Source organism: Pimephales promelas, chromosome 2, assembly GCF_988280905.1.
Source record: "Pimephales promelas chromosome 2, fPimPro1.hap1.1, whole genome shotgun sequence".
Classification (NCBI taxonomy): domain Eukaryota; kingdom Metazoa; phylum Chordata; class Actinopteri; order Cypriniformes; family Leuciscidae; genus Pimephales; species Pimephales promelas.
Genome location: NC_142770.1, coordinates 18,157,220 through 18,184,974, shown reverse-complemented (window position 1 = coordinate 18,184,974; position 27,755 = coordinate 18,157,220). Strand labels below are relative to the sequence as shown.

The 27,755-nt window shown below is 38.6% G+C and overlaps 3 protein-coding genes and 2 long non-coding RNA genes across 6 annotated transcripts in view; 2 read left to right on the top strand and 3 right to left on the bottom strand.

Moving 5' to 3' along the window:
- Positions 1-2,351: 2,351 nt before the first annotated feature.
- LOC148995836 (uncharacterized) lies at positions 2,352-4,730 on the bottom strand. The gene is made up of 4 exons (XM_089119146.1): positions 4,382-4,730; positions 2,855-3,397; positions 2,536-2,637; positions 2,352-2,359 (listed from the first exon to the last, which is right to left on the bottom strand). The coding sequence occupies exons 1-4, from the start codon at positions 4,404-4,406 to the stop codon at positions 2,352-2,354; spliced, it is 678 nt and encodes a 225-aa protein (XP_088975272.1). The 5' UTR covers positions 4,407-4,730.
- Positions 4,731-6,691: 1,961 nt separating this feature from the next.
- Positions 6,692-14,847, top strand: LOC120495202 (interferon-induced very large GTPase 1). 2 transcript variants are annotated; one of them, XM_039694638.2, is made up of 5 exons: positions 6,692-6,755; positions 6,859-6,949; positions 7,052-7,660; positions 8,720-8,787; positions 9,589-14,847. In XM_039694638.2, the coding sequence occupies exons 2-5, from the start codon at positions 6,946-6,948 to the stop codon at positions 14,302-14,304; spliced, it is 5,397 nt and encodes a 1,798-aa protein (XP_039550572.2). In that variant the 5' UTR covers positions 6,692-6,755; positions 6,859-6,945; the 3' UTR covers positions 14,305-14,847. The 2 variants fall into 2 exon arrangements, with proteins under 2 accessions (XP_039550572.2, XP_088973615.1); XM_089117489.1 differs by lacking the exon at positions 6,692-6,755 and having other exon boundaries at positions 6,831-6,949.
- A 3,060-nt stretch (positions 14,848-17,907) lies between these two features.
- Positions 17,908-18,915, bottom strand: LOC148995835 (uncharacterized). The gene is made up of 4 exons (XR_016145680.1): positions 18,750-18,915; positions 18,531-18,665; positions 18,215-18,316; positions 17,908-18,053 (listed from the first exon to the last, which is right to left on the bottom strand). It is a non-coding gene; the product is annotated as an uncharacterized LOC148995835 (long non-coding RNA).
- Positions 18,916-20,907: 1,992 nt separating this feature from the next.
- Positions 20,908-27,755, top strand: part of add3a (adducin 3 (gamma) a) — a 111,318-nt gene continuing 104,470 nt past the window's right edge. Inside the window, exon 1 of the mRNA XM_039694641.2 lies at positions 20,908-21,056. The gene's annotated coding sequence lies outside the window, so the exon portion shown is untranslated. The remainder of the gene's footprint in view (positions 21,057-27,755) is intronic.
- LOC120495204 (uncharacterized) overlaps positions 25,684-27,755 on the bottom strand; it is a 57,783-nt gene continuing 55,711 nt past the window's right edge. The window contains exons 2-3 of the long non-coding RNA XR_005626004.2: positions 26,083-26,156; positions 25,684-25,966 (exon numbers count right to left, since the gene is read on the bottom strand). This is a non-coding gene — a long non-coding RNA (uncharacterized LOC120495204). The remainder of the gene's footprint in view (positions 25,967-26,082; positions 26,157-27,755) is intronic.

The window sequence follows — 27,755 nt, the reverse complement described above, 5'->3', positions numbered from 1 at the left end:
AGCCGATAGCTATTTTATAAGAGATTTAATTAATATTTCTCTGTGTATAATATGAGTTGTAGTGCTATATCATTAGAGATTTGGCAAGTTCATCTCAGTATGTGCTACCGAGGACGGGATGATGCAAGTCAGGTCATTCTGTAAATAGAACAGCAGCTGGGTGGTCTTATTAGGAGATACAAGGGTCTGGGGCTCTTGTATTGGTGAATGCTTAATGACCAAATTGGATCATGTGTGCCTTTGGACATTCCCAAAATACTCCCTCCAACATTTCTATGTTTCTGGATTATCCACAAATTTTAATATCACCTGTGGTGTTCTAAAAAACCTGATTTTCGTTTTTCCAGTCAAACTCCTTCCAGTTATGACTATTGACGCCCTTATGACCATAGATATCCACAATAAAGGTTAGATGTCTCGTCCGCACTGCTGGCCAATGGAGGTCGACGTACGCACTGACGGCCATCTTGTCACTGTCGGCTCGCTCACTCCTAACACAGAGTTTTAATGGTGCATGGAATTTTTAAATGACCATATCTTGCTCAGTTTTCTACCGATTTTCAAACGGTTTGGTTTGTTATAAACGTCAGAGATGTATATGACACTGCTCAGTTATGAATAATAAGTTTATCAATAAACAATCATCCAGAATTATAGCCACATTAATAACATTTGCAAGAAACCAACTGTCACGGTGTGGAGCAGGCAGAAGGAACTGGAGGACTCCAGAGTCACAATGAAGATATATTTAATTCAGAAATACAGGCAGGAAGACGGGGTACACCGGGTAACATTCAACATACGAACAACATCGACCGACCAAGACAGACTGAATGAGATGGAACTAAATACACAGAAGAATCAAACATAATGGAGTGGAAACAGGTGAAACAGATGATCAAAACGAGGAACAGGTGGCTGATGAGGGAGTGAGTTCAGGAGAGGAGACAAAAGGATCCTGGGAAGTGTAGTGCTGATGACAAAGACAGACTGGTGCAGACGACAGGCTGTGACACCAACCCGTTTGTAAATCCGTCAAGATTTCAACGAGATAAGAGTATTTGTGTTTGTGCTGATCACTCATCTTACCACAGAGCCCGCCAGAAAGCTTGCCTGTGACAAGATGGCCGCCGGTGATGACGATAGAGACTCCACCGTAAGATATCTAGCCTTTATTATGGATATCTATGCTTATGACATCCTGTGCATATGTTTACCAAAGTCTCATCCTCTACATGATCATTCATTTCAAACTCCCACTTTGTCTTTGTATGAAATGTATTATGTTGAATCAAGCAGTAATCTGCTGTATATGTGCGACATATGTTTTTTTTTTTATGTAGGTGTTGTTTCTTTATAGCACTGAAATAATGTTCCACATTAGTTTAGGGCTTTTTTATTTATTTCCCTTTCCTTATGATTTGTAAAATAGTTTCTTATTTGTAGGTATCTGAAAAAGGTTAAACTGATAAGGTTAAATAGTATTTATTTATTTTTTAATCCTCTGAGAATGACTCTAGATTCATGTAAAGCGGCCATGACAGTTGCAGTCCATTAACTGTTGGACGTTCACAGTGATATAACAGTATCTAGTGTGAAGGTGATTTCCATGCGTTAAAACACTTGTCAATCTCTACGACATTAATGCAGACAAAGCAATGCTGCTGTTTCCACTTGAGGTTTAGACAACTGTGGGAACTGAGATACACAAACACATAAAACACTCTATTCACATGCAGTTAAACCTCAACTGACCAAACTGGAACATGTTTCTGGTTTTGGTTTGTGCTTCAGTTGAGTTTAACCACATGCTGTCGCCTGTATCTTTTTTTATTTCTGAAAACAAGTAGTCATAAAAATATACTAATAAAAAATTATTATTACAAAAATGGTCCATTAACTCATGCCAGGCCATTTTTAAAGAACAACTTAATTTTTTGACATTTGATTTATTGTACACTACAATCCCATATTTACATTGTTATTTACATTATATTCTGAGTGAATTAACTAAATATCAAAATGAACGAAAGACCCTTTATCAATGAATCTGACAATGATGCGATTGAATTCATAAAGTCATAAACTCTTTTTTTCCCCAGCCAATAGAGATGTTCAATAGCCAAGACTTTAAGGTTTGTACACATAAAGAAAATGACTTTAAGTTTCAAGTTTCAACTATTTTATTGGCCCCAGTCTCTCCAATACACCTAATATTACAGTGTAAAACAATATAATCTTGACATGATGCACAATGTAAAGTCCATGATATTTTATGAACATGTGTTATAGTCACTGTACAGTTGCTGCATTTGGATGGTGAATATTTTATCCAGCTCATAAACTCCCCCTCAGTATCCTGAAAACAATATTGAGAAACACAATATTAGAATTTCAGCTGCAGTTCAACCAAAATTAATCCAAACAAAAGGCTACTTTAGTTTTTTTGAATAAAAGGTAATCCGCAATCCAACATGATTATCAATATTTACTCATTAATTTTAGTATTGATATGAATGACTTCATATAATGTACCTGACTGGTTTGGGTCCTGAGGCTGATACATAACTTTTGTCAGCAGTAAATCAGCATTATAAATGCTTTTTTCCAGCCGTTCTGTTTTTCTAACTGCAAAAACTAAAAATGAAACAGTGAATTCAGATTAAAAAATCCTTAAATTTTAACAGTATATATGGAGAGACAAACAAAATAATAGTTAAAATACGAATTAATAGAAAAAACTTCATCTGTTGATTGGAGAAGAAGAGCATCATCTTTATATTCTTACAAATGGCACCAGACACTAATATATTTCATTTGCTAATTTAGTTTTTCTTAAAGAACAGTCACTCACCGATCAGCACAATGAGCAGAAGCCCGTTCATCAGTCCAGATATGATGACAATACTCTGCCATTGTGTGTGATTCTGATTCTGATCAATAAACTCCACCACTGTATGATTGAGATACTTGGTTAGTTGAGTTGATTCTGGAAAGAAAGGAAAAAGTGAAGGAAGTAAATGACACATGAAAGCATCAATGTCTTGATCACTGAAGGAGTAAATGAACTCACCGGTGAAGTGCAGTCTGGTGCTGCTGCTAAGTTTCGGAGGTGTGCCTGTTTTCATACAGTAATAAACTCCTAATTCATCAGCGGTTACATTATTAATAACCAGACGGTGTTTAAATATCACAGAATATTTCTTTCTGAACGCATCATTTAAGTAAAAAGGTGATATTGGTGTTGGGAATGACCGTAATATCACTGTTGGAGGATCTGGTGTTTTCAGTAAAATCCAATAAACCTCATTTTCATCAAGATCACAGTTTATGGTCACATTTGATCCCACATCAGTGAGTTGATCTGAGACTGCAGCTCGACAACAGATTAATACATCTATGAGATAAAAACATGCATCAATTAAGATTTACTTAAAAGTTTAAGCTTACTTAAAACTGTGAAGTCATATAAATAACACTTTATGAAACAGCTGCAAGACTAATAATCATATGTACACTGCCATTCAAAAGTTTTGGATAGGTACGATTTTTAATGTTTTAAGCAGTCTCTTTTGATAAAAAAAATAAAAAAATAAATAAAAGTAAGATTTTTATATATTATGACAATTTAAAATACTGTAACTGTTTTCTATATTTGATCTATTTTAAGATATGATTTATTCCTCTGCTCAAAGCTGAATTTTCATCATCATTACTCCAGTCTTCAGTGGCACATGATGCTTCAGAAATCATTCAAATATGATGATTTGATGCTTAAAAGCATTCATTATTAATATCAATGTTGGATACAGTTTTGTAAAAAATAATTCATGATTCTTTGATGAATAGGAATCATTTAAAAAAAAATCTTTTGTAACATTATAAACATCTTTACGGTCACTATTGATCAATTTAATTAATCCTTGATGAATAAAAGTATTGATTTCTTTCATTTCTTAAAAATATTTTTTAAAGAAAATTTTTACTGACCCAACACATTTGAACTTTTGAAAAGCTTTATATGTCAAATAAATGCTGTTCTCTTGAACTTTCGATTCATCAAAGAATCCTGAAACAAAAGTGTAAATAACTGCTTTTAACATTGATAATAATGAGAAATGTTTCTTAAATCCTCACATTGAAGGATGACACTGACAACTGGAGTAAAGATGTTAAAAATTAAGCTTTGATGGATTAAAATAGACTTTACCTTAAATTTACATAGAAAACAGCTGTTTTAAATTATAATATTTCACAATATTACTGTTTTTATTAAATAAATGCAGCCATTTATTTAAGAGACTTTTTTTTAAAAAACAAAGAAAATCTTACCGATCCAAAACTTTTGACTGGTAGTGTAAATATCATGTAATAAACTCACAGAGCTGAAGCCGAATGATCTTCATGTTGTTGTCGTGATTAAAACACTTCAATATGAATCGGTTCCTCCACACAGAAGGTCAGATGAAGTTTACTGCCGATCTGAAGCAAAAACAGACACAAATCCGACACAGATCGAGTTCTCTGAACATGTAAATAATGTAAATGAGCGACTGATGAACATGTGCAAGTGAAAGTGTGATGTTTCAGCAAACAGACAATTACATGGAAACTAGAGAGAGTCAACAAGTGACAGTGGCATCCAGCGGTGAAACTGAGTGCAACACTTCCATTTACCGCCTCTAGAGGACAGCAGAGGAACTGCAATATCTCCTTCAGATAGATCCTTTTCCTATTTAGCACTAACACTTTGAAACAGTCATGCTACCATTGACCGGATCCACATCGCATCCAGATCTGATGAAGGACCATCGCCTGGACACGACGACAACACAAGTGTCAACTAGTCTCTCCCCTGTGAAGGCCTCCTCCCTTTACCTCTGTACAGATAACACATTATCCAGATAATTTCGATTGGCGTGGCTATGCAGAAGCGACAAAAAATTCTGTATTATACATTTTTTAGACCTGACAAGTAGTTTGTTGAGGGTTGATTTGTGAAGAAGGACTACAGGCCTGTGCACATATTGTCACAGTGTTTGGTTTATGTTCCCTGATGTCCACTAGAGGTCCTCTTTCCCAACTGTATCATTCACTTCTGAATTCCCCACAATCCTTGTCTCCGCTCACCACTGTTCATTGCACTCAGCTGTTCCCCATCATGATTGTCATGTTCTGTGTGTATAAATACATTGCCTGTTTAGTGTTTGTTATGGAGTCCCTGTTTATTGTCACACCACTTCTGAGGTCTGTTTTCTTGCTTGTTATTGTTTTGGTTCTTCTGTTTGGATTGATTAATTGGATTTTGACCCCTGCCTGGATGACTATGATTTTGGATTACCCTATATAAAAGACATACTGCTTATGGATCTACTTTCCCTGTTTCCTGTGGGTGTATCGTGACAGAAGGACTCCATCACTACAAGATCCAGCGGTATGTGTTCTAATCTAATCTCTCTTCCCCAGCCACCCAGAGCTCCATCCGCCGCTGTTTCTGTCCAGCCCAGAGCGTGCATATCGTCATCAGAAATGGTGGAGGAGGAGGAAGACCTCCAGCCTCCTCAAGAACCCGGAGGCAGTGCCCCTGCAGCCTGGTGTTTTTCCAGAGGCCGTACAAGAGACTGTTCACGTCACGTCTGCCGATCCAGAGACTGCTCACGTCATGTCTGTGGAGCCAGAGACTGTTCACGTCTCGTCTGCCCAGTCAGAGACTGTTCAGGTCATGTCTGCCCACCCAGAGATGGTTCACATCACGTCTACCCAGTCAGAGTCGGTTCACTTCACGTCTGCCCAGCCAGGGACTGTTCATGTCACGTCTGCCCTGCCGGAGACGGTTCACGTCGAGTCTGCCCAGTCAGAGTCGGATCAGGGGGGTTTCCATTCTCGTGGCCGCGAGGGTACTGACCGACTATTTGGAACATCTAGCTCAGATCCTGGAGATGCCCTTGTCTGTTGTTCAAGGGCCAGAGCCAGTGTTTGCTGTTCCAGAGCCGGAGACGTGTTGTCTGTTCTTGTTGCTGAGCCGGTGTAGTCTGTTCCTGTTGCTGTTCCTGAGCCAGTGTCGTCTATTCCTGTTGCTGATCCTGAGCCTGTGTCGGTGTCTGAGCCAGTGTCTGTTCCTCAGCCACGGCCGCCAAAAGGGATCATCTCCGCCGTGGCTGCCTGAGGGGTCGTCTCCGGCCTGGCCGCCTGAGGGGTCGTCTCTGCCCTGGCCGTCTGAGGGTTCGTCTCCGCCGTGGCCGCCCGAAGGGTCTTCACCGCCCTGGCTGCCAGATAGACTGACTGCCTCGCCCTGGCCACCCGATGGACTTTCTGTTTCGCTCCTGGCTGTCAGCTAAGCCGTCACCCCTTGTTCCTGTTTCCCTTCATGGACCTGGCCCACCACCCCTTCCCCTGGTCCTCCACCGTTACACCTCCCGAAGAGTCGTCCAATAAGCCAATAAGCGCTCGCGGTGAGTGTGATCGCAAACAGCTGAGCATGAGCGCACGTGCAGAGTGAGGAATTAAAACAAGACATAAAAGAATGAGATATCTCATTCCCGGCTCATGACCGGCATGGGATTTAAATAACTTACATGGTAGTCAGGTGTTCTTAGAAAAGATACCATGTGATTTACTAGATATCAGACTATGTTTTATGTAAACTGCAAAACCTGTTAGACTGGATCTAAACCTATATTTGTATATTGTAAGCAGGAAGAGTTCAAGTCTCTTTGGTTTTGACTTGATACTCATCACTCGGATGGTTGCAGCCTGTTAGCAAGCTAAATATAAAGTGTGTTATACTCTAAAGAAAAAAATATGTTATATGCATGTACACCTAAAAGTATGAAAGTTAATTTACACTATCTTTTTCAGGATAATGAACAGCATGTAGAATAAAGGACCATCTCTAAACTTGAGGAGCACCTCAACTGTCTGACTGTTGATCCATCGCTCAGCAATATGGGTAAGAAGACAAATATATATATGATTATTCACATTACCGAATGAGATTTGTTCTTATGTTGGAGGACATTGATGAATCTGAGAATGGCTCTTCATATTCTAGATCCCAATCAGACCATTTTGTTATTTGGAAACTCTGCGGCAGTCCAGTTTCAACATGACAATATTCTACTTGGAGAAATACAAGCAGATACTGGAGATGTAGAAATGTCCTGGATTGTTCCTTTCCAGATGAAGATATCAGGACGTCGTGTCTCAGTGATCAACATGATTGGCTTGCATGAGAGTGCACTTGACCTGGATCCCCTCACTGGTCAACTAGTGAGTGAAAATAAAATAATCTCCTTCATCTTTGTTGTGCGACTGGGTCAGCTAACAGACGCTGATAAGATGGGTATTGAGTGGATTCAGAGAGTATTTGGTGACAGAGTTCTTCAGTTTGTGATGATTCTCTTCACCTATGAGAGCGAAGAAGAGTCTGACTCTATAATAGACGATCTGAAGGGAAATTCTGCTCTGGAGCGGCTGCTGAAGAAATGTGGTGGACGATATCATACCTGCAGCAAGAACATGACCAAACAGTCAGAGATGAGAGACCTGATGAGCAGAGTTGAGCATCTGTTTATTGAGAATAACCAGCAGTACTACACTAGAGAGATGTACAACACTGCGCTAAGAAAGAGAGAAGATGTGCAAGACAGGAACACAAGAGGTAAGAACACAGATTTGGTTTCATTGACATTATGTTGGCTTTCTGACATGTTTATTTGCCCCTGACTCTAACACTTCTATTCATGATTTTTTACTTGTACTTGTAACTGAGCTGAGATTCAGAAGCTAAATTTAGATTTGAATGAAATAAAACATTTGAATTAAAAACAAAGAAAACCAAAAACTTCCAGAATCAATTAACAGATTTGACCAGACGAACATGTTACATAGTGAAAAGGCTTTAAAAAAACAATGAAAAAAATTATACAGAAAACACCTGGAGATAATTAAATCAAAAAAGGCTACAACAAAAAAAGAAACTGCTACAACAGTATCATAGACTCAAAAATGTTGGTATGTTTTGTTAAACTGAGACTATAAGTCTAACTTAAAGTCCCCGTGAACCGGAAGTTGCAAACGACTTTTCTCCAGTGTTGTGACGTATTTCCGAGAGAAACGGAATACTAAATGAGGCAAAATAGTCGGCGTGGCTTTTTTTTCCGACTAGCACCTGATTGGATCTAGAAAAATGGATGTTTCATTCTGAAATGGAGGATGACGCAAGTTTACACACGCTGTCAATCAATGCTCGCTTGGCGCTCGCAAACACACAGCAGCTGTCAGTTAGATGGGCGTGGTTATGGATGTTAAGGAGACACCCAAACCGTAAAGCCTACGTCATCAGGCAAGGTCCTCCAATGCAGAGGGGAGGGGCATTTTTAAAAATTTGATTAAAGATTACGAAGCCAAAAATTTTTTTTTGAGTGGATTGACTTGCATGTATGAATTGTTCTGCACAAAATGATCAATTTAGGCAAACAAAGTATGGTCAATTTTGATTTCACAGGGACTTTAATGTTATACGCTGTGTAGTTCGGTCACTGTGTAGTTCGGTCACACAGGAAGCAGGAATCAAGAATTCAAGCACTGCAGACAAAGAGAGAAACTATCTAGATAATTATTTGAAACACACCTGAACTGAACTAACACAATCAATTAGAAACCATTAATGATCTTATCTATTTTAATATTTCTGTCACATTTTCTGTTCTGTCACAAGATCAAACCACAATTATTGAAAAGAGTATGGACTACACCTCGACAACAGAGACAAGAGAGAGACGTGAGGTAAGTGTTGAGTTAGTGTAAAAATAGAGGGAGAAAGAATTCAATGAATGTAGACATACAGCTTACGGAGTGTGGTTCCTTATTATCATTCTTTCCTTATGATAGTTTCCCTTGACCTTTTATGGTTTTGGAGTTATTTAAATATTTACCGATGACTGTACTACATAGTCACATTTTCTCATCAAAACTTTCAGATATTTTGCTTTTATAAAAACACTAACATATACATCTTAAATATATGGTTTTACACATTTTATTGCACATCTGTCATGTGCACTACTTTCCAAAGACTGCTAATCATGTGTACACAGTTTGCTAATGAGAAAGAAGGTTTCTTTCCAACAATTACTGGTTGTACTAAAATCCAACTCAGCAAGCAATATTGCTTTTAAAAGACGTCTAATAGCCGTCCAAACACAGCCCTGACGTCTAGGCTTAAAGGAGAAGAAATTTGGGCTGTCATTGAAAATTTTATACACATCAAAACCAACGCCCAATAATAGACAGGTCATCAATTAGATAAATGTCAAAGAAATTAAACCAAACAACTTGTAATCACTGTCGACTTTGCTTACATGATGAAATATCATACATCTTGCAAGTTATTTTGGCAAAAATTGACATGTAACCAAATTCAAGGTTATTTTGGCTAGAAGTGGGTTACTCATACCTGGACTATATCGGGTCTATAGTTAACCTAGATGGTGAAATGACGGCTAATACTTGATGGGGAAAGGTTCATACTTATTTAAGTTGATTGTAAATTGTTTTAAGCTAACACTTGTGCTGTATATTTTTCAGGGAGAGACGCGATCAATTGATGGTGCAAGATTGGATCAAAGAGGAAACGGAAGGGGGGATAAAGTAGAGCATCTATTTCACAGGCTTCATCTTGATAAAAAGCACCCCTTTCAACTAAGAGCTGCAGATGTTCTTCAACTAACTAAACATTCATTAGAGTCTTATGAGTCTTGTGCTGAGGAGGACCTGATTCAGGCTTTCCTGAAAAAACTGCTGATGATGAACTACAGAGCAAGATGCATTAAAACTGAAGATACTCAGCATGACAGACAACAACTTAACAATGATTTATCTGATGATGAGGGTGATGTTGATTTATACAGCGAAATATCTCCTGAAGAAACCAATAGAAAAGATGCTATTCACCCAATGGATGTCCAGATGGCCGCAATTTATTATGCTGACAGTTTACTAAAGCAGCTCATGGTGACTAAACTATCTCAGTGTCAGTACGCTCTGCCTCTGCTTGTTCCTGATCCATTCACACAAGAGATTGAGTTTCCTCTCTGGACATTCAGACAAATCAACAAGAGCTGGAAGATGAGGAACACGCACAATGAAATCATCAGTAAAATCCAACCAGTCTGGAAGGCAGAAACATGCATGGTTTCTTTCATTAGGTTTGGTTCATTGTCCTCATCCAAATCTCAGCTGATGAACAGTCTGATCAATGAGAAACACAACACGTTCTTCCACAGGCACTGTCCAGGCAGCAGCAACACCAGAGTACTGATGGATGGAGTGGTGGAGATCGCCTGGTACTGCCCCTCTGGGAAAGACACAGATAAATTTACTCAGTGTGTTGCGTTCTGTAACCTTCACGGTGATGCAGGAGACCATGAGAAACAGCTGGAGATCCTCACTGAAATGGCCTCAGTCAATGTTGTTATCCTACCACGACTTGACAAGAATGACAAGAATGCAGTAAAGATCCAAAACCTGTTCAAGGACAAAAAGCCACTCATTTTTCTTTGTACTGAGGATGAATATAGTCTAACTCAAGTGAAGAAAGGGAAATACAAAATTGGACTTGATAACAGAAATCAATCAGATGTATCTGAAGAACTCATAAAAACTATAAATAAATGTCTCTCATCCTCATCATCAGAGCCATATTTTATTTTCAGGATTGAAGATGTGTCCAAACACTCGGGTATCAGAGTAGATGAGGATCATGACAATGACTGTAGAAGAGGGAAAGAAGCAGCACAGCAGATTATGAGTTTACTGAAAGATAAAAATCTGACAAAAATTAAAGAATCATTTCTGCCCTGTCAGGGGAAACTGTGGCATCAGTGGTGTGACAAAAACAAAGAACTACATCGATCTCAGGGGAATGAAACAGACATGGAAATAAAACAGAAACAAGAAATGAAGGAAATCCGTAAACAGCAGCATGCGCTGAACATTGGTGGGTTCATGAATTTGTTTATTGCAAAAATTAATTCACAATCTCCAAATGAGAAGACATTTTTTCTGAAATGGCTCGCAATCTTCCTGGATGAATATACCTCAGCTGACCTTTCTGCTCTACATTATAAGTATAATGAAAAATGGTCAAAAGTCCGAGCTGCGCAACAGATGACCAATGAACACACAGAACTTCATAGGATATCAGAAGAACTTCAAGCTGCAACCTTTGGCTTGGAGCACATCCTGAGGGAGATCGGTCAGATCTATGAATCATGTAAATCAGTGAATAGCAACAAGGAAGGCCTGCCGTGTAATTTTACTTTCCTCCCGAGTCTTGCAGCAGACATGATGATCTCTGGATTTCCACTGGAGTTGATGGATGGAGATGCTGCTCATGTTCCTGTGGTCTGGGTTACTGCTGTTCTGCATGAACTCATCAAGAAACTGGGAGACAAGAGAGTCTTTGTGCTGTCAGTTTTAGGGATTCAGAGCTCAGGGAAATCCACTATGCTGAACGCCATGTTTGGACTGCAGTTTGCCGTCAGCGCTGGCAGGTGCACCAGAGGAGCTTTCATGCAGCTGATCAGAGTGTCAGAGGAGATGAAAGAACAGCTGAAGTTTGACTATATTCTGGTTGTCGATACTGAGGGGCTCCGTGCTCTAGAACTGTCTGGAAGGTCAACAAGACACCAAGACAATGAAATTGCCACATTTGTTGTTGGTCTTGGTAATATGACACTGATCAATATCTTTGGAGAAAGCCCATCAGAGCTGCAGGACATTCTTCAGATCGTTGTTCAGGCCTTCATGAGGATGAAGAAGGTCAGACTGAATCCCAGCTGTATGTTTGTCCATCAGAATGTTTCGGACATCACAGCTGGAGAGAAGAATATGGAGGGAAGGAGGCGGCTGCAGGACACACTGGATGAGATGACAAAACTCGCTGCTAAAGATGAAGTCTATGTTGCAGAGTGTTTTAATGATATCATTACTTTTGATATACAGAAGGATGTGAAATATTTTGCACAGCTCTGGGAGGGAAGCCCACCAATGGCACCACCAAACCCATCATACTGTGAGAACATCCAAGAGCTAAAGACAATGTTTTTTGACCATGCCTCAAAATCAGATGGGTTAGAGTTGACACAACTAAAAGTTCGAATTAATGATCTCTGGGAGGCTTTACTGAATGAACGGTTTGTATTCAGCTTCAAAAATGCTCTAGAAATTGCAACATACAGAAAGCTAGAGACAGAATACAGCAAGTGGTCCTGGAGTCTTCGCAGAACCATGCTGGAAATAGAGAACAAACTCTACAACAACATCGAAAATGAAACAATTAATGAGGTTTCAGAAAGTGATCTTCACGGAAAACTAAAAGAGAAAAGTGAAGAAGTAGAAAAATCAATGTCAGAATTCTTTGAGAAAGACAAAGATAAAGATATACTGATACAGTGGAAAACATCATTTGACATCAAAGTTAAAGAGCTTCAGGAGAACATTGTGAGAGAAACAAAGAGGAAATTAAATGAGATTCTTCAGCAGCGAGATATAAAGAAAAAGATTGATGCTCAGAGGACGCGTTATGAAAATACCCTCTTGGAAAAGAGCAAAGAACTCGCCTTAAAACTCAAAGACAAAGCCAATGATGAAAAAATCCTGAGAAAAGAGTTTGGAAAGTTTTGGGAAGAGTGTGTCAAGAAGATTACCACTGAAACTCCTTCCATCAAAACCATTGATGTGTTAAAAGACGTGAAACAATTCCTCAGTAACTATAAAAGTGTTCCTGTCAACGACTGGAAGAAGAGAATGGATGTTTTCTCTGTGCGGCGTTATTCAGATTATATACAGTTCAAGAAATCAAGTGGAATTACAGGATATGTTACAAATCCCTTCAGATCAGCTAAACAGAAATTTCAGGTTGAAACCCAAATTAGAACCCTGGTCAATGAGATTGCTGAGCAAGCAGACAAAAAAATCATGTCGTTTAACATTGCAAAGATGGGCTACAACAAAACCTACATTCAAGAACTCGTAGAATATATCAAAGTCAGAGTAGAAGATTATGAGCAAGGCTCCAGGAACTTTGTGTTTACGAAGGAATTTTACATGGATTTGATAATTTCCATCTCTAAGAGAGAAAACAAGTTAATTACTGACCAGCATACAATGTTTAGGGAAGCCAACGATCCTGTTTTCTACTTTGAAAAGAAGAAGAAAGAGTACTACAGTATTTTTCAGAAATACTGTCAAGGTGCAACATCAGCTGCCATTTTTGGTGAGATCATCTGTCAGAAACTGAAAGAGCCCATTCAAAAAAGTGTCTACAAAGATACTGCCGGAGATTTGACAAATGAAATTAAGACAAACTGTGAATCGCTAAATGGAAACAGATCGAAACTAGAAAAACACATCCTCAAGACTCTGGCAGAAGAAGAGGATTTTCACAAATACATTACCTACATTTACAGTCCCAAAGATCACTTCAAGAGTTTCATCAAAGATGAAGTCAATCGGTACATAACTGATAACTTCAGAGTCAGTGTTCGGCCCAAGATGAAGGAGAACGTTAAACTCCTGCAACAGAAGATCATGGAAGCGGCTCATAGAGCAACTACACTGGTTAACACAACCAGCGGAGATGTTCAGAAGTGGCTAAATTACTTCACACTGCAGCTCTCCGATGTGCTGATATTCTCTGTAAAGGACCTCAGTGGAGTGAGTCAAGATGGTGTTGATGATTTCAATCTTCTAGAAGTTGTGATAAGTGAAGAACTTGGTTCAGTATCATCTGAAATACAAAATAAATTCAGCAAAGAGACATTTCCAGAAAATCTGGAACACAAGGACAGACCCGATGAGATTCTGATTGATCATCTCTGTCAGTGCTGCTGGGTTCAGTGTCCGTTCTGTGCTGCCACTTGCACTAACACTTTAGAAAACCATACTGGAGATCACAGCGTTCCTTTCCATCGGGTGGATGGACTCAGTGGATGCTGTTATGAGGAAACAGAGTGTCTCAGTGCAGATTTTTGCACAACATTAGTGAGAACTGGTAAAATGTTCTATACAGGTCAGTGGATTCCATGTAGAGAATACAGAAATGCAGGAAATGTTTATGCAGAGTGGAGCATCACCCCCGACTTCTCTGAGCTGCCATACTGGAAGTGGTTTGTGTGCAGATTTCAGAAAGATCTGGAAGAATACTTTGAGAAAACATTCCACAGGTGGGATGACATTTCTTACGGATGGAGCCATTACTCAAAAGAGCAAGCTATCGAGAGTTTGGATGATTACATCTAATGACGAATGAAAATGAGCCAATTGTAGGTCTTTAATTCATAGACCGCAGTTTGAAATGAGTTTCTGAAATTTAGGCTTTTCTGTCTAGAATATTCTGGGATTTTTCTTCCTATAAATAACATTCAAAATGATACTTCCAGTAGAAAGTAGTTCAAAAATAGTTATGTTAGGTATTCAGCTATTATCAAAGATTAAACAAAATATATTAATGTTTGTTAATTTTTAAGAGATTAAAATTATTGTATTTGAGTGAATAAAATATTGGTGGGTCACTATCTAATATTGTGTTCCTGTATTTAGAGTATGGAAACTTCCTGTATATACTGAAATGTATAAATATTAAGGTTGTAGGGAGTATAGCAGAAGCTAACAACATTATTGAGTAAATGGTAACAAAACTAAAATAATAGCATTTCATGTCTGCAGTGTGCACTGGGACATTTGACGAGTTCAATGATTTGCTTAAGTACCATTAGTGTATCTTCACTGAGTGTATATTCATTTATATGTGCAAATGAAAATAAATCAAATTAAATGATTGCATCAATAGTATTATTTAGTTGTGTTAGTTAGATGTGTTGATTTGATGACTCTTGTCGTGAAATTAGGCTTACACCATTTAACTTGTTTAACGGGGTGGTTGATTATGATTTCACTGTTCTAACTTCAAAGCGATCAAGTCCCTACCCTCTATCAGAGACCATGCGAGCAGGAGAACTGTAAAAACAGAATTTTTAACTCACTCCAGTGGCTCAGCAGTGCAGTAGCACTAGAGATTGGTGAAATGGCCAAATGTTCTCAGGATCTCTTCATGGAGAGAAGACTCATTCAATGAATAGGTTCCTCTTCTAATTTAGCGAAGCACAACTTTTTTCTTAAAGGGGGTGCTTGTAGATGTGATGGTCACATAACGTAGCCACCTGAACCTCCCCGTCCAGTTTTTTGAATGTGGGTGCCATCCTGCCTCGTCCTTGAAATGTATTCAGGGGAAGTCAGGAAGGCTGTCGAGGGAACTAGGTCTGGTTGGGCCAATGAGGGACAACTATCAAGACCTGTTCCACTCATGACTTAGCACAGTATGTGCAAGCGACATGCATGCACAAGACAGTAGCACTGCTCAACATTAGATGTGAATCTCACTGAGCTTCAGGAGCCTTTCTGCTCAAAAACTGAGTGTGATGAAATCACTGAACTTGAGCAGCGCCAAGCAATGAATTACATAGCCGCTTTCTTAGAAGACTCACAGGGGAACGCATTTCTGCAGTGTCCCAGGGTCAGCTGAGAGCCAGTGTCTGTCCAACCTTGGGGATGGAGCATTTGAAAATGCATCTCTGTGTAGTGTCCCTTTTCAATTGACACAGGTCAAAGATGGCCATAACCCAACAAATATCTAGGGTAGAATGAAGTACAGGTTAAAAGAAACCGGTACTCATATTGGCTGAGGAAGGGGCTACATCGTATCCTTAGCCAGTAGGACAACAATGTGCGCACACAGGACAGGAGCAGCGCTCAACATGTAGGTGTGAAAAAATATCAATAATTTTAGGAGCATCTAGCTCAACACTTAGGTGTGAAGAATATCACTGAGCCAGGGCAGAAGCAAAGCGAAATGAATCGCAAGCCAAGTCTGCTGGTAAACTCAGGGCCAAGTGGAGCGGTAGGAAGCACTTGAGGCTTACACACACCATACCAGGGGCCAAAGAGACCTCAGACGTACCTGAAGTGGGGCAGCGAGGTGGAGAACAGGGCCCCAACTCGAGAGGCCCGGAGGTGGCCTAAATCAGGGTCTGAGTGTGCAGTGCAGCTGCATTTGCAGTTACCTGACTTCACTGAGTGGCAGGGGATACCTGGGAAGGCGGATGACCGGGTCCTCGAACTGCATTTAGATGCCGGCAGGCGAACAAGTGGGAGGTGAAGGGTGCAAGGCTTGCCAACTAGCCCTCTTGGGGCCCAGGAAGGGAGAAAATACTCTTTATTTGAAAATGTGGGTACCACTGGCTACCGCTTTTTTGGGAACCAACAGTGGTACACCCACACAAAAACTTCAACTTCACTTGGCCCTCTTACGAGTGAAGGGAGCGGCCGGTGACCATCTCCAAGAGCATCCCTAGGTGGCCCGTCTCAGGTTTAACGCTTTTTCTGTCGCTTGCCACCTGGCTTGGCAGCGTCTGAAGCAGGCGGGGTGCCACTCCTGCGGCCGGCTACATGCTGAGGCCTAGGTGGAGGCCGCTATGATGGTCCAGCGTGAGCTGCATCCATCGTGCCCAAGAAGGCAAGGTCGGTTGCAGTGCAGAGCTCATTCGTGATCTCACAGTCTGGGCTACCCTCATGCATGTTCATGAGTGCCTGGGCCTGGTGGACCTGAAGCTACGCCATGGCATGCAGAGAGGAAGCGGCTGGCCCACAGACTTTGTAAGCCTTGCCCATGAGAACGGACAAGTACTTACAGGCCTTAGTTGGGAGACGAGGATCCCCTTACCATGAGGTAGCGGTTGCTGGGCACAGCTGCATCGCAACAGACTGCTCCACTGGAGGGATAGCCTCGTAACCTTTCACTGCCCATAGCCTTGCTCACCCGTCAAGGGTAGTGAGGGGGGTGGAGCTAGTCAGGTGATTTCTGGAAGAGAAAGGTGCCACTCATGCCCTTGTCAACTCCTCATGCACTTCAGGAACTAAAGTTACAGGAGCGGCGTTCACGGGGCTTTGCCGGGTGGATTGCCCCTCACCGTAATCATTGAGTCACCCAGCCCAGATCGCACGCTGGGTATTTTCTGGAAAGGTATTCCAGAAGAGACAGTAGAGTGGAGCCTGGGGATGGAGACTCCAGCTTTGCGAATGAAGGCTAGTCTCGACCTTAGTACAGAGGCGGTCATATTCCCGCAATGAGAAAATTACTCATTCACAGTGATATAACAGTATCTAGTGTGAAGGTGATTTCCATGCATTAAAACACTTGTCAATCTCTAAGACATTAATGCAGACAAAGCAATGCTGCTGTTTCCACTTGAGGTTTAGACAACTGTGAGAACTGAGATACACAAAGACACAAAGGCTTTGGAAAAACACTCGATTCACAGTTAAACCTCAACTCTAGACAAAGGTGACAGACTCTGTTCATCACTAGTTGTGAGCTGACCAAACTGGAACATGTTTCTGGTTTTGGTTTGTGCTTCAGTTTAACCACATGCTGTAGCCTGTATCTTTTTTTTTTTTTCAAAACAAGAAGTCATAAAAATATAGTAATTATAAATTATTATTATAAAAATGGTCCATAACTCATGCCAGGCCATTTTTGAAGAACAATTTATTTTGTTATGTTTAATTTATTGTTCACTATAATCACATATTTATTTACATTATATTCTGAGTGAATGAACTAAAGTTTACATCAATGAACAATGAACGAAAGACAATGAATCTGACAATCTTTGTGAGTTCATTAAGTCATAAACTCCTCGTATTTTTTTCCCAGCCAATAGAAATGTTCAATGGCCAAGACTTCAAGGTTTGTGCACATAAAGAAAGAGACTTTATAATCGATTTTCAACAATTTTATTGGTGTAAAAGTAAAAACCAGCCCCAGTCTCTCCAATAGCCTACTCCTGATACACTGTAAAACAATATAATCTTGACATGATGCACAATGTAAAGTCCATGATATTTTATGAACATGTTTTATAGTCACACGTACAGTTGCTGCATTTGGATGGTGAATATTTTATCCAGCTCATAAACTCCCTCTCAGTATCCTGAAAACAATATTGAGAAACACAATATTAGCATTTCAGCTGCATTTCAAACAAATTTTTTATTTATTTTTTAAATAAAAGGTCATCAGCAATACTACACTATTATCAATACTTACACTCATTAATTTTAGTATTGATATGAATGACTTCATATAATGTACCTGACTGGTTTGGGTCCTGAGGCTGATACATAACTTTTGTCAGCAGTAAATCAGCATTATAAATGCTTTTTTCCAGCCGTTCTGTTTTTCTAACTGCAAAAACTGAAAATGAAACAGTGAATTCAGATTTAAAAATCCTTAAATTTTAACAGTATATATGGAGAGACAAACAAAATAATAGTTAAAATACGAATTAATAGAAAAAACGTCACCTTCCAATTGGAGAAGAGCATCATCTTTATATTGTTACAAATGGCACCAAACACTAATATATTTCATTTCCTAATTTAGTTTTTCTTAAAGAACAGTCACTCACCGATCAGCACAATGAGCAGAAGGCCGTTCATGAGTCCAGATATGATGACAATACTCTGCCATTGTGTGTGATTCTGATTCTGATCAAAACACTCCACCACTGTATGATTGAGATACTCGGTTAGTTGAGTTGATTCTGGAAAGAAAGAAAAAAGTGAAGGAAGTAAATGACACATGAAAGCATCAATGTCTTGATCACTGAAGGAGTAAATGAACTCACCGGTGAAGTGCAGTCTGGTGCTGTTGCTGAGTTTTGGAGGTGTGCCTGTTTTCATACAGTAATAAACTCCTAATTCATCAGCGGATACATTATTAATAACCAGACGGTGTTTAAATATCACAGAATATTTCTTTCTGAATGCATCATTTAAGTAAAAAGGTGATTTTGGTGTGGAGAATGATCGTAGAATCACTGTTGGAGGATCTGGTGTTTTCAGTAAAATCCAATAAACCTCATTTTCATCAAGATCACAGTTTATGGTCACATTTGATCCCAGATCAGTGAGTTGATCTGATACTGCAGCTCGACAACAGATTAATACATCTATGAAACATGCATCATAATTAAGATAGCTTATTTAAAACTGTGAAGTCATATAAATAACACTTTATGAAAAAGCTGCGAGATTAATAATCATAATATGCACACTGCCATTCAAAAGTTTTAGATAGGTGTGATTTTTAATTTTTTTTTTTTTTTAGAACTCTCTTTTGCTCACCATGGCTGCAGTTATTTGCTTAAAAATACAAAAAACAACTGTAATATATTGTTAAATATTATGACAATTTAAAATACTGTAAATGTTTCTTTTTCTTTTTGAACTATTTTAAAATTTAATTTATTCCTGTGATCAAAGTTAAATTTTCAGCATCATTACTCCAGTCTTCAGTGGCACATGATGCTTCAGAAATCACTTTAATCTGATTTGATGTTTAAAAAACATTCATTCTTATTATACATTTTGAAAACAGTTTTGTACAATGATTTTTTCATGATTCTTTGATGAAAAGAAAGTTCAAAAGAACAGCATTTATAAATAGAATCTTTTGTAACATTATACATGTCTCTATGGTCACTTTTGATCAATTTAATTAATCCTTTATGAATAATATTATTTATTTATTTTATTTTATTTCATAAACATATCTGTAAAAAAAAACTGACCCCAAACTTTTGAACGGTAGTCTTTAATGTTTATTCATCAAAGAGTCCTGAAATAAAAATGTAAATAACTGTTTTAACATTGATAATAATGAGAAATGTTTCTTGAGAATCAAATCCTCATTAGACTGTTTTCTGAAGGATCGTGGACTGGAATAAAGATGCTGAAAATGCTTTGATCACAGGAATAAATTACACTTTACTACTTTATATATTTACATAGAAAACAGCTGTTTTAAATTGTAATAATATTTCACAATTTTTTTTTTTTTCTTTTTTTAAATAAATCCTGCATTGGTGAGCATGAGAGACATTTTTTCAAAACATTCATTCAAAACATAAAAAATCATCCAAAACTTTTGACTGGTAGGCTAGTTATAACATGTAATAAACTCACAGAGCTGAAGCTAAATGATCTTCATGTTGTTGTGATTAAAACCCTTCATATCGGTTTCTCCACACAGAAGTTCAGATGAAGTTTACTGCAGATCTGATGCACAAATAGACACAAACTAGACAGAGTTTAGATCGAGATCGAGTTCTCTCAACATATAAATAATGTAAATGAGCGAATGATGAACATGTGCTTATGAATGTGAAATAGAGAGAGTCAACGAGTGACAGCGCCATCCAGCGGTAAAACTGAGTGAAACACTTCCATTTACCGCCTCTAGATGACAGCAGAGCAACAGCAGGATCTCCTTTAGATAATGCTGCTTTACTGCCCCATAGACACAGACACCGGTGCTAAACTTTCTTTTGTAGTATTTCAAAAATGTATATTCTTTAAATTTTCAATAAAGTGAATTTTTACATAAAATGCTGTTTTTGGTAAAAATGTTTACATTTATTTATAGGAATTTAAAAGATATCATAAATGCTCAAAAAACTGCACACAAATGTTGAGTAAAAACATTAATAAACAGAATAAAATTACAAAAAAAGTTATTCTGTTACAAAATTAAAAGTTGTTGTCTTGGGTCCGTGTAGGCCTCAAATGAAGATAATCAGAGGGTTAAAAAAAACCCTTTTACAGACTCGATTGGTTTACACATTTTCGGCGGCTGCCATATTTTGCTCCTTATGCAAACGTGACGAGCATGACTTCCTGCCACATAGTGCGCGTGCCGCCCTGCCGCAGATCATCATCACATGCGGATCCGCTGAAGCCGTTGAGCACTGCGTGTGACGTCAATCCCTCTGCTGATGTCATCTGCGCGGAGCCACTGACCTCACGCGCTCTTCACTGCATCTGCCCTGATGAACCCGCAGTTCAAACCGCTCGAGCTCTCGGCGCTGAACGTGCGCGGCGCGTGGACTGAGTGAAAGTACCAGATTGGGTGCAACTTCCCAAACCTGTCACAGGTAAGCGGCGCTTAATACGCTTTGGGACGATATTTTATTTAGGCCTCTGTCAGATGAGACAGGACTGTCTGTGACATGCTGCATCTGCGCTTGGGAGAGTGCTCGTGCCTGTTCATGCATGAATTCAGTTGCAGCGCAGTTTATACGTTTATGAAGCTGGTTTGAAGTGATGGATGCAGTGCAGCCTCTGAAGTGTCCCAGTGTGTCCCTCCCTGCGCTGCGATGGAGTAACAGAGATGCTGTCTGTCATGTTCGTCATGGAGATCAATCAGATCAGAGCAATAATGTGTTTGATGCAGATCAAACAGAGGAATATGCATATGGGTTTTTAGGTGAAATAGATATAAATAAATAAATAAATTAGAAATATATTATATAAAATATCAAATAGATATATTTAAGTTCAGCATATTATAAATGTATTTTTAAACATAAAATATATAGATAAACAGTTATAATATCAAATATAATGTCATTTATTTGAATTAAACTATTTAATATGTAAAATAAAAATTATAAATACCATAATTTTATGTATGCATGCATGTATTTATAATGAGATTTTGTAATATTGAGAATACATCATTAATATTTTATGAATAAAATGAATTTGAAATTAATTATTAAATAAAAAAGTTGTATATATGAAGACTTCAGATGCAAAAGCCTCTAAGTGCTATCTGAAATTTTCTTCTAAAATTAGCATTTTTATCATGCTTGTATATTTAAGTTCAGTAATTTCACTTTAATGGCAATAGGTCATTTTCATTGGCATTAAAGTGAAATAACTGAATATAAACATACAAGCTTGATCAGAATGATTATGCTAGTTTAGAAGAAAATTTTAGATGGCACTTAGAGGCTTTTGCATTTGAAGTCTTATATTATTCAATTGATTATATATTATTTAAATAAATATTTATAGATCTAAAATTATATATTGTGTTAATTAAAAGGTGTTAAATCTGTGTACATATATATATATATATATATATATACACACACATATACACACACACAAACACACACACATATATATTATGAATTTTATTTAAAAACACATTAAAATAAATATGTTAAATTTAATATATGAAGTACATTAAATATAGGCTATGCTTGATTTTTTTTTTACAATTAAAAAAAATTATATATATATATATATATATATATATATATATATATATATGTATATATATATCAAATGTGAAGGTTTCTTTAAATAAATAAATAAAAAATTGCCTTTGGATAATAGATTAGTTTTGTAAACTGGCTCTAAACTCTCTGTCCCAGGCCGCAGGCCGTCATTATCGCCTGCTTAATACAGTCAAAAGTCAAAGGCACATACAGTGATGTTCGCGCCTTTTAAAGCTTTCTTTGCTCTTTGGTAATTCTTTCATTCTTTAATTGGAGATCATGATTCATAATTCATTCTAATTAAGTCACGCTTGCACATGAGATATAAAAATTGAAGATTAATTTGTCTGCAGGGCAAGGTGTGTATGTCCAATAAAGACTCTTATGGGCTTTTAATATTTAATTAAGCCTGAACTTGCCTTCTGTTCATTTCAGGCCCCTGACTAAAATGTGTTTGGCTCTGTCTCAAATCCTAATGAGCTGTCTTCCTATTCAGCATTTTTGATATCTCAGGAGTGCTCTGTGTGTATTATGCCCAAGATTGCAGTGTAGGTAGCAGGATCTTAATGTCTATGGTGTTTATGTCCACTCCTGATAGGGAGTGAGATAACTTGGGTTGGACACAAAGTCAAGGTTAATAATATTGAAAGCACAGGGCTCCAGACATAGACACTGACAAAGGAGTCACTGGCTCCTAAAATGCAACATTTACTAAAAAGTATGTTTTAGTTAGAACAAATAACCTAGATACTGACTGATTGTTGTTCCAATGGTCTTTCTTTTACAGTTGATTCAACCGTACAATTGGACCTCACATTGTAGATAACAATATGTGAAATGTTTTTTTTAGAAGACCATTATTAGGCCTATTTTAGAGCAAAACTCTGTTGTGAATATGTCTTTAATCACATGTAATCATCACAGAAGTGATTCCCGGTGAACGTAACTGAAACTGTTAGTGAAGTCAAGGTTAAAGAGCCCCTATCATAGCATTTGAAATGTTCCTATTTTTGTTTTAGGAGTTCCCAAAAACAGTTTAACGTGCAGGCAAGGATATAAAACACTTTATTTGTCTTATAACATGCATTTATTTTTAACTGATTTGCTCAACGACTCCCAAATGATTTGTTCGACGATTCATTTTCCCAAACACCTCCTTTGAGTGACGCGAATCTGCGGCGATTGGTCAAATGACCCAGTCAGTTGTTATTGGTAAACCGTAGGCAGAGACTGTCGGCAACGGGATGCCCATAACCAGGATTATAGCTTGTCAAGTGTTGAAAATTGTATATAGTGTTTGGACAAACGTGTCAGAAAAAGTGCACTTCCACACGGTCCCTTACTCACGTCTCCGTCAGGAGCGAGCTTTCCCAGCGAAACTCACATTGCGGGGGCTTTTGAAGGGCATTGCTTATTATATAGAGCTTAGTCAGATTTGGCTAAGTCGTTTAGGAGGTAATTGCCATTTTTCAGTGAATGTCTGGTGAATATCAAAAACAAAACTAACTTTACCCCGCTTAGAAGCTGCGCGGAGTGTACATAACACACATAACTATATTGTGCATGCTACAGAAAACATAATATTACTTACAGATTGTGATTCGGAGGAGGATGAACCTTATCCAAATACACTGGATACTGAGCCCTCCTTCGGGAACAACCGGCTTGCGAATCAACACATTTGAATTCATTTATATTTTTGAATTTTGAATGATTCGTCATTAAAATGATGAGAACACAAGGTTCGGGCATTGCAAATATGAACTCTGACCACTGATTCTTCACATGCTCGTCCCTGGACAGTGGAAACAAGTGGCTGAACTGTCTTTGCAATGTAGAACACAGCGTCTTCTCGACATGATGTGTTCTAGACGTCACTTCAAGTCTGCGCACGGAGTTGTTGGGAGCGGCCAATGACCTATCTACGTCACGATGTAACAGCTAATGACTCGTTCAAAAACAATTCATTTCATAGACTCAGAGTCGACTCTCACTTTTGAAAGAAAATAATTTTATATACGGTGCACTTTCAGATATAAATCTTTGCAGGATGTTTTCATTCCCTTAGAGCTATATTCCACTCTACATGAACAGTCATTTTCAAAAATCCATGATAGGGCCTGTTCACACCAAGGAAGGACGATCACTATAACAATAAAGATATAGTATACTATATAACTATTCAAATTGTAGCCTCTTTTTCCTATTTGTAGTTTCCTAGATGAGTGGTACCCGGTACTCAGGTCTTCTGCTGTTGTAGCCCATTTGCCTCAAGGTTGTGTGTGTTGTGGCTTCACAAATGCTTTGCTGCATACCTCGGTTGTAACGAGTGGTTATTTCAGTCAAAGTTGCTCTTCTATCAGCTTGAATCAGTCGGCCTATTCTCCTCTGACCTCTTGCATCAACAAGGCATTTTCACCCACAGGACTGCCGCATAGGCGCATACTGGATGTTTTTCCCTTTTCACACCATTCTTTGTAAACCCTAGAAATGGTTGTGCATAACAATCCCAGTTCTACCAGAAAGACTCGGGTATACATAAAAGCAGTATACATTTATTGACAGCTCAGCAAGCATAAATTTATGAGTTCTTTGGCGTAGTCCCCGTCCTTAGCGAGCAAAGCGAGGTTTGCCGAATCTGCATGTCCTGCCTGAGATTACTGGAGGTAAGGAAGGGACCATCTTGGTGGAGGTTGGGGAGGATGGAGGTAAATGGCAGCGTCAGCATCTGCGAACTCAGACAAGTGTAAGTACCAATCTTTTATACTATGACTGTTAGCACCTGATTGGATAGAAATGAGGTTATACATGACGCGCTAATTGAGAACTTAAGCTAAAGCTTTCATTAACTGAGCAGATTGTGAAATACTCAGACTGGCCCGTCTGGCACCAACAACCATGCCACGCTCAAAATTGCTTAAATTACCTTTCTTTCCCATTCTGACATTCAGTTTGGAGTTCAGGAGATTGTCTTGACCACGACCACACCCCTAAATGCATTGAAGCAACTGTCATGTGATTGGTTGATTAAATAATTGGATTAATGAGAAATTGAACAGATGTTCCTAATAATTCTTTAGATAAGTGGAATTTTAGCAATAGCAAGCTTTGAAAGCATGAGATCGCACCCTTCCTTCAGAGCTTCTACAAAGCCACGCCATCTCCAAAATGAACACGCACAAGGAGCAAATACAATAACAATGAACCTAAACAACTTACAGTGCTCTTACTAGTACCACCTGATCGCCATTGAAACACAAATATGAGTCACGAACCGCTTCGAGTAAAAAGTCACAGCTTTACATCTCTTCCAAATTACAGTAGTTATGGAGAACAGTGACTTGTCGCTCATGTAAATAACAAAACTGAGTGTGAGCGTAACGTGTTAAGGACTCAGGACTGACAACCGTGTTCTGCTTTAAAATGGTATCACACATTTTTTCTTTCATACTACAATTTGAGTTCAACCAGAAAGACTCGGGAGAATAAATACTGTAACAAGAAATACATTTATTGATAGCCCAGCAAGCAATAAAGTTATTTGGCGTAGGCCCCGTCCATAGCTCTCAATCCGAGGGTCCGGACTCTGCATTTCCTGCCTGAAGACGAAGGCAGGGGCGCAGCCGACCCCCTAGGAGGTATAGGAAGGGACCATCCTGGTGGTGGTGGGGAGGTTGGAAAGGAAGGGACCATCCTGGTGGTGGTGGGGAGGTTGGAAGGGAAGGAACCATCTTGGAGGTGTAGGGGAGGATGGAGGTCAATGGAAGCGTCAGCATCTATGAACTCAAACACGTGTAAGTACCGGTCTTTTATACCGTAAGTATTAGACGAGATTGGATAGATGAGAAAGTAATTAGTGACGCGACAATTGAGTCTTCCTGGCAGAACTTACCGCTAAAGCTTCCATTTCTTAAGCCAGTTTTTAGCCATTCTCCTTTCTCGATGGGTGTGTCTGCTTGTCTTTCTCTGAACGCAAAGAAGAGAATGAATATTGCAGATGATCAGGCTTCTCTCTGTTTTTCTTTCTTCATATTAGAGAAAAAACACCGTCTGGCTGAGAATGCTTTCTGAGGTCAGATACACAGAGATGCATTTGGAGGATCTGTTATCCAGCCGTGTGTAAAGATAAACACGACTTTAAACTGTAATTTTATCTTCTCTTGCCCTGACAAGTCTCATTTCTGTGTGTGTGTCAGTGCTTGAGTAAGAATGAAACCCTTTGGAAAGCACCAGTCTTTTATTTGAACCTGTCCAGTGGACAAGCATGACTTCATCATTACCTCACAGTTCCCCATTAACGCTTATCAGAAACATATGAGCTCCACATGCTGACTGCGTTCTGCCATGGAAACTTTTCATTTTGTTTTGAGGATGTGTGGAGTGTGTGCGAGTGAGTGGTGTTTTTATTGTGCAAGTTACTCTCACTTTCTTTGGTCTTGCCGCTCCATGCGAGTCTAATTTCGGGTTTGTTTTATCCTGGTTTTCTTTCTCACCGTTTGCATGCTGAGAGTACTTTTGTATGTAAATGTGTTTTGCGCTGATAATCTTTTGATTTAAATTGGGGAAATGCCAAACTACGTGTTTTCAAAGTTGACTAGTTGTGGATTATCTGAATTATTGGACTAATCTGACAAACTGTCACCCCACTTTTTGAGCGTAAATAGTTGTAGTTTGGAATACAGACCTTTGGTTGGTGTCTTTTTTTTATTTTAAAGCTACACTGTGTGATTTTTTTTTTTTTTACCCCCATCTAGTGGTGAAAAGGTATATGACCATCCAGTGAATATTACACTCTAAAAAATGCTGGGTTGTTTTAACCCAATTTTGGGTCAAATATGGACAAACCCAAAATGTTGGGTTAAATATGTAATGTAAAAATTTAACCCAACGGCTGGGTTAGTCCATATTTGACCCAAAGTTGGGTTAAAACAACCCAGCATTTTTTAGAGTGTAGTTTCTGTTCCTCTCAATTCCGATTTCATTTTAACTCCTACGGTGGCCAATGTAGTCCAAGATTAACATGGCTTCCAGTTTCACCTCGTCCATGAGTGTTAAATCAAACGTAAACGCGAAAGGCGAAGCTTGAATTAACGGGTATGTCCCTCTTTGGCTTATGTACTTTCAAGATGGAGGGGCAACATGGCGACCGACATTAGAACCCCTTACCCGTATGTATTTGCAATGGCATATTATACACTCACGAGAATACTTTGATTACTTGAACGAAGTAAATATATTGAGTTCATATATTTTTGAAATAACTAAGTGTTTTTAGCTAAGAATAAACTAAGAGTTACACAGTGTAGCTTTAAAGAAGATATTCAGTAAATTATTGCTAGTTGTTATTTGCTATTAGCCTATTTGTTAGTAAATGAGACCGATGCTGTTTCTGTGAATTAACGAAATCATTCAGGTGATTCAAAGCCATTACTTGCGAGTTTTTGAGTCTTTTTCGACTGATTCATTATTACAGCAGCCATCTCTCAACAGTCATTCATTTGTAAATTGTCCTAAGGCCAAAATCAGACTGTTTTTGCACCAGCTTTTTAAAGGATTAAAAATGTC

Coding starts and splice junctions, on each gene's coding strand:
- LOC120495202 (XM_039694638.2), top strand. Junction 7,661..8,719: donor GCAAGACAGGAACACAAGAG/GTAAGAACACAG, acceptor TTCTGTCACAAG/ATCAAACCACAATTATTGAA. Junction 8,788..9,588: donor AGACAAGAGAGAGACGTGAG/GTAAGTGTTGAG, acceptor TATATTTTTCAG/GGAGAGACGCGATCAATTGA.
- LOC148995836 (XM_089119146.1), bottom strand. CDS start 4,406: ATGAAGATCATTCGGCTTCAGCTCT. Junction 3,398..4,381: donor GATCATTCGGCTTCAGCTCT/GTGAGTTTATTA, acceptor TTTATCTCATAG/ATGTATTAATCTGTTGTCGA. Junction 2,638..2,854: donor TCTGCTCATTGTGCTGATCG/GTGAGTGACTGT, acceptor TTTCATTTTTAG/TTTTTGCAGTTAGAAAAACA.